Source organism: Perca flavescens, chromosome 12, assembly GCF_004354835.1.
Source record: "Perca flavescens isolate YP-PL-M2 chromosome 12, PFLA_1.0, whole genome shotgun sequence".
Classification (NCBI taxonomy): domain Eukaryota; kingdom Metazoa; phylum Chordata; class Actinopteri; order Perciformes; family Percidae; genus Perca; species Perca flavescens.
Genome location: NC_041342.1, coordinates 8,056,644 through 8,062,643, shown reverse-complemented (window position 1 = coordinate 8,062,643; position 6,000 = coordinate 8,056,644). Strand labels below are relative to the sequence as shown.

General features: G+C 40.3%; 1 protein-coding gene across 2 annotated transcripts; it reads left to right on the top strand.

Moving 5' to 3' along the window:
- Window positions 1-1,313: 1,313 nt before the first annotated feature.
- On the top strand, window positions 1,314-4,713 carry LOC114565687 (uncharacterized). 2 transcript variants are annotated; one of them, XM_028593879.1, is made up of 7 exons: window positions 1,314-1,764; window positions 2,579-3,012; window positions 3,170-3,275; window positions 3,426-3,643; window positions 3,939-4,070; window positions 4,301-4,458; window positions 4,583-4,713. In XM_028593879.1, the coding sequence occupies exons 2-6, from the start codon at window positions 2,581-2,583 to the stop codon at window positions 4,304-4,306; spliced, it is 894 nt and encodes a 297-aa protein (XP_028449680.1). In that variant the 5' UTR covers window positions 1,314-1,764; window positions 2,579-2,580; the 3' UTR covers window positions 4,307-4,458; window positions 4,583-4,713. The 2 variants fall into 2 exon arrangements, with proteins under 2 accessions (XP_028449680.1, XP_028449681.1); XM_028593880.1 differs by lacking the exon at window positions 3,939-4,070.
- The last annotated feature ends 1,287 nt before the right edge of the window (window positions 4,714-6,000 follow it).

Genomic DNA, 6,000 nt, shown 5'->3' with positions numbered 1-6,000 from the left:
CCAGTGCCTGGTGCTTACGACGCTAACAGCAGTTTAATTAAACGTCGGGAAACGGACTACATCAGACCCAGCACCGAGTCACAACAGCGGCCATCCATAGCGGTGTATGTGCCGAAAATCTCCTCCCTGCCGAATTTCTCCCCTCTTCGCGTCTAGCTGTCTTTACGGTTAGCTAACTTAACCCGACAAAAGGTGGGTTAAGCACCAAAACAAAAAGTTAAGATTACTGAAAAGTGAAGGGGAGATAATTCTGGGCAGCTGGAAGATGTTCTGCTGCTGCACAACAGGCATTGAACGTCCTGGCTCGCTGTCGCAGAGATTTCCCCGACAATCCCCACCCACACCCGTCTCTCAGCCTCGTTTAGTAGCTAGCTAGCGTTACAACAAACCCCGTCCGCCCCGGTGTTGAAACCATCCAAAAGGTGACATTGATATGTGAAATATTTTGTGTTTTAGCTGCTGGCTACTGTTAGCTTGCTGGCTCACTAGCTAACTGGTCAGCTACAAATAAAAATCGAATCAAGAAAAACGTAATTATGTTGGGGAAACTGCAGCTATTTTATTACAATAACATGAATAAACGTTACTAAACGTAACGTGAATAAACTTGAATGGGTAAACTCGTCCGTGAACTGATGCATTCTAACCGGCAGCAAAGGTGTTTAACACTAAAAAATCCCATAATTCCACGCAACTTCACAACGTCATCAAAAGTCCAGTTTTACCGTCCATTGTTTTGGTTGAGAGACCCCTAGCGTCAGAACGTTACATATTGTACGTTTAGTTCTAAATGGTGTTTAAAGAGAATATGTTTTTAATGTTAGCTCATACTGTCAACCAAATTTGTTTTACAGAGGCTCTTAAGAAGAATTCATTGACGGCACAGGTGAACCAGCAGGAGGCAGAGAGGGCACTGTTGAAATGGTTCACTGGGGCAATAGACAGAGGAGGACGAAGTGCATCCAGACAGCCAGTGCCAAATTAGACAGTACTGAGCAGTGGTGGAATATGAGTGAGTGCAGAACATTTGGATTCAGGTATAAGTACAGTTAAACTGATAAAATATTACTCAGTTAAAAGACAAAATGTTGACACACTGTTACATTGTTTTTATGGAACAATTATTTTCATTACCAATGAATCTGTTGATCATGTTGTCTGTTATCAGCAAAAATCAGAGAATGTGGCCATTTTTTTTAATTATATAGAGCCTGACTCAAACTGGTTGGTGATTAATAATTTTTTTTTTTTTATTAATTGTTGTTGCTCTAGGTTGGATGTTTATTCAAACTGTACTCAGTACTCAATTAGGATTTTTTAAAGCATATCTTGCCCAGCTGGGGCCTACCTAAAACCTGGTGTAATCCTGCCTTAAACCCACATGGGCAATTGGCTTGGGGCCAACATGGAACCTGCGGACAATCCCACTTGCAACCCATATTTCAGCCCATACTGTCCCCATAGGCCCCACATAGGACTTAAAGCTGGGACCAAGATGGGTCTTATCTGTTTTGCCCAGCTGGGGCCCATCACCCGCTTCGAATGTTATCATTGGATTGAATGGGCGTTATCAGTGGTTATCAGCCTCATAGATATGGGTCAGTAGGGGCCTGCTGCGCCTACTGGTAGGCTCAGAAGGCTGTTATCATCCATTCGCATGGTTAATCACGGATAAATACACGAGAAGACTCCAGATCCAATCCCAGAGCAATCCAGGTCGCCGCTAACCGGAAGTCTGTTGGATAACGGCATATGTATACACAGGTAAGACCATTAAAATGAGAGCCTTTAAACTGTGATTATTTAGTCAATAAGCGAAAACAATACAGAATTTTTTTTTTATGATGGCGTGACATTAGTGTTGACATGAGAACGTTATGGTATACGTGCAGTTAAGTGTCCCAAATTCCCCATACAACGTCCTTAATTAACTATGAACCTGCTAAACCACCTGTGCTACCATAATCTTAAACATAACCATTACCATAACCTGTCTCAAATAAGACCCTCTTCATTTGGGACACTCAGTTTTTTTATTTATTTATAAATATTACTAATTAACATGTTTTGTTTTAGTAAATGACCCCATTAGCTTGAAATTAAGTAATTTTCCACAATGTACACAGTGTAAATAGTAAGGCCTATTGCATATATCGTGTAGCGTGACATTAGTCTTGAGATGAGATAATTTTTGCCATTGCGTTAGCTAACGTTATTGTATTATTAGCCTACATTCGTTACGTTAGCATAAAACGTTACTAATTAGCATGTTTTGTTTTAGTAAATGTCCCCATTAGCTTGAAAGTAAGTCGTTTTCCACACTGTTCACAATGTAAATAGTAGTTTTCCACACTGTTCACAGTGTAAATAGTAAGGCCTATTGCATGTAGCTGCTCATTAACGCTTCAATAACGCTATACCATACGCCTATTGAGTGAAATAAAAATAATACCCAAAAGCACACTCTTTGTGCTTATCTATCTATCTATCTATCTATCTATCACATATTCCTCATTCCAGCAAGGAGTGCACTTTACATTATTAAATAATAAATAATTGCCAAATATTTTGATTTCAGATATGGGAAAAGCTATTAAGAGTGCACGCTTCAGGAGCGTTAAGATTAAGGTGGTGAGGAGGTGTATTGCTGGCCGTGCAAAGGTTTCTTACCTTAGTCAAGGTCTTCCCCAACCCAGCACCAAACAGACCCATCCTTCAGACCCTTCCACATCTGTTACACCTCAGGTTGAATCTGATGATGTGGCACCTAGTTCATGTTCTGAGACTGCATACAGTAAGGCAAAGAAGAGAGAGATTCATGCCTGGGATGCAGTCAAGGATGACATGCTTAAGGTGTCATTTGAATGTTCAGCACCAATCACTACGCAGTGTGTTGTCTGCCTAGAAGATGCTGAGTATAGGTGCATTGAGTGCAGCACAACTGCAGTCTTTTGTGAGGCTTGTCTGAAGAGGACTCACAGAAATTCACTGCACCTACCTGATAAGTGGAATGTAAGAATAATAGCATGCAGTCACACATACAGATATAACTAACTCAAAGTAATTTTAAATTGTTATGGTAATATTTTAGCACTATGTTGTATCAATTATTTGTGTCTTCAGTCTGTTGTTTTAAAAACTTTCTTAGAGCTATAAATCTTTCTTACAGAATGCTTACTATGAGCCGTTTTCCCTGGGGTTATTCCTATACTTACCTGAAGGCCATAGCACCCATGCTGTGTACATGAAGGACATGAAAGTAATTATCAGCACAGGTTTGTCATTTTACATTGAAAAAATGTGTATGCAATGTATTTAATTTTAAAGTTGAGGAATCCATTCCTATTAATTGTGGAGTAATGTATGTGTCTCTATAGTAGTACTTTGTTATGTTTTTATTTTATTTCCCTCTTTTTATTTGGCAGGACAGCTCTGCACCGTCACTGTCAATATGTGTGTGTGTGAACCAGAAGCCTGCACTCTGCTAAGGTATGGGCTCTGGCCAGCAACAGCCGACAAGCCCCAGACAGCCTTTTCCATCCCTCTGCTAGAGCTTTTTGTTTGTCTGTCACTCGAGTGTCAGGTTTCTGTTGAGGGTTTTTGCAACACCCTACGCTGGAAAAACAACCTTACACTTGCAGAGGTAAGTCAGTTTGCAGAGGTCAGTTAGAAGTCATGTTTGTGAAGTGAAGATTTTAGTTACTTTCATGGAAGACTGACCAGTCCACATAGATTTGACAATTGGACCTTTTACTTTGATTGTGCTGCATCATTATTATTTATGGAACTGTCTAGGATTATATAGTTACATGCAAAGTTATTATTGATATTTTTCTATAAAAATAATGTCTTACCATCACCTTGGACTTTATTTAGGAAGTGTAATTGTATGAAAAGTAAAGGTTTTCACTGATGTGAAAATGCTGCTTATACTGTAGGTTAACGCTCTCTACAGAGCCCTGGTGGGAGAATCCATATCCCAGTTTAGGCATTACCACTTTCGACAAAGAAGTTTGGTAGATGTTTGCCCACACTTAGATGATGGGACCACATGCCCAGCATGTCCAAAGGTTGGTTGTAGTTCTAGCATGGTTATTGTTTGATTAACTATATTTGCCATGTTTATGACCTTTTGGCATTAAATTTATATCGCAAAATCAGTTAATTGTTGTATAAGGTATTATAATAAAATAGTGACAATATTAGTATGAGCGTATCAACCAGGTGTTCTCTGGTACAACCTGCATTTATGAAGGCTGTATGAGATTAACCAGGATTACTGTAAATGTTTGTTTCCCAGATATGATAGTGACATTGGATGCCAACTTTGGCCTTGTGCGGAAGCAAAGCTCAGGGACAAGTGTGGTTGAGCCATTTCATGGAACCCGCATGTTTGTTGATGAAAAGGATGTAGAGGAATACCTTCTTTCACATCCTGACAGCTCAAAGCCTAACGAGGTTAGTCACAGTTGCAGAATACTGTATTAGGACTGAAAAATCTGAGTCCATGAAATGTTAAATGTAACTCCTGGAAGAAGACCATTATTCTGCTCATAAATCTAATAGTTCCTTAAATCTTTAGGACTGCAGTAACTTCAAGGCTGGCAATGTTCTGAGGTCCCAACAACAAGCAAAGAAACTTGATGTTACAGGAGTGTTTGGAGCTTCCTGTAGTCATGAAATGCCGCTAATGTTTGTCAACATGAGCCAAGGAGAAAGGCAAGTAGTGACATTTATGACTATTGACTAGGGCTGGGCGATATAGCTGAAAACTGTATCACGATATAAGTGTTTCATATCGGTCGATATTGATAATTATTGATATTTTTTTATGACCTATTTAAAATAAGGACCAGGAGAAAAATATATTGAATTTAAACCTTTTTATTTTAAACTTAACCTTTCTCTGATTATAATCTCCTCAGTTATAAAAGCAGAAATGTCTACACAACCATGGAAAACACTCAAATAATTAAAATGTAAACCGGTCTAAAATCACAATGACACTTAACAATTATCTCTTAACATTAAGGTGCAAAATTAAAGAATAAGTAAGAAATGCTTCATAAAGTGCAAAATGTTAAATATAAGAAACCTGAGAAGAACTATTTCCTCCATGTTTAGTGCTAGGTTGGTAACCTGGCTTCTGGACAGTGCTCAGCATGTCTGCCTCTGTTATGTCTTTGTATCGTTTAGTAAGGTGTTGATGCAGAGTACCTCTCCATGGTGGTCTGCTGCTTGTAGTGTTTAGTAAGGTGCTGATGCAGAGTACCTCTCCATGGTGGTCTGCTGCTTGTAGTGTTTAGTAAGGTCCTGATGCAGAGTACCTCTCCATGGTGGTCTGCTGCTTGTAGTGTTTAGTAAGGTGCTGATGCAGAGTACCTCTCCATGGTGATCTGCTGCTTGTAGTGTTTAGTAAGGTGCTGATGCAGAGTACCTCTCCATGGTGATCTGCTGCTTGTAGTGTTTAGTAAGGTGCTGATGCAGAGTACCTCTCCATGGCGATCTGCTGCTTGTAGTGTTTAGTAAGGTGCTGATGCAGAGTACCTCTCCATGGTGGTCTGCTGCTTGTAGTGTTTAGTAAGGTGCTGATGCAGAGTACCTCTCCATGGTGGTCTGCTGCTTGTAGTGTTTAGTAAGGCGCTGATGCAGAGTACCTCTCCATGGTGGTCTGCTGCTTGTAGTGTTTAGTAAGGTGCTGATGCAGAGTACCTCTGCATGGCGATCTGCTGCTTGTAGTGTTTAGTAAGGTGCTGATGCAGAGTACCTCTCCATGGTGGTCTGCTGCTTGTAGTGTTTAGTAAGGTCCTGATGCAGAGTACCTCTCCATGGTGGTCTGCTGCTTGTAGTGTTTAGTAAGGTGCTGATGCAGAGTACCTCTCCATGGTGATCTGCTGCTTGTAGTGTTTAGTAAGGTGCTGATGCAGAGTACCTCTCCATGGTGATCTGCTGCTTGTAGTGTTTAGTAAGGTGCTGATGCAGAGTACCTCTCCATGGCGA

Coding starts and splice junctions, on each gene's coding strand:
- LOC114565687 (XM_028593879.1), top strand. CDS start 2,581: ATGGGAAAAGCTATTAAGAGTGCACGCTTCAGGAGCGTTAAGATTAAG. Junction 3,013..3,169: donor ACCTACCTGATAAGTGGAAT/GTAAGAATAATA, acceptor TCTTTCTTACAG/AATGCTTACTATGAGCCGTT. Junction 3,644..3,938: donor ACAACCTTACACTTGCAGAG/GTAAGTCAGTTT, acceptor CTTATACTGTAG/GTTAACGCTCTCTACAGAGC.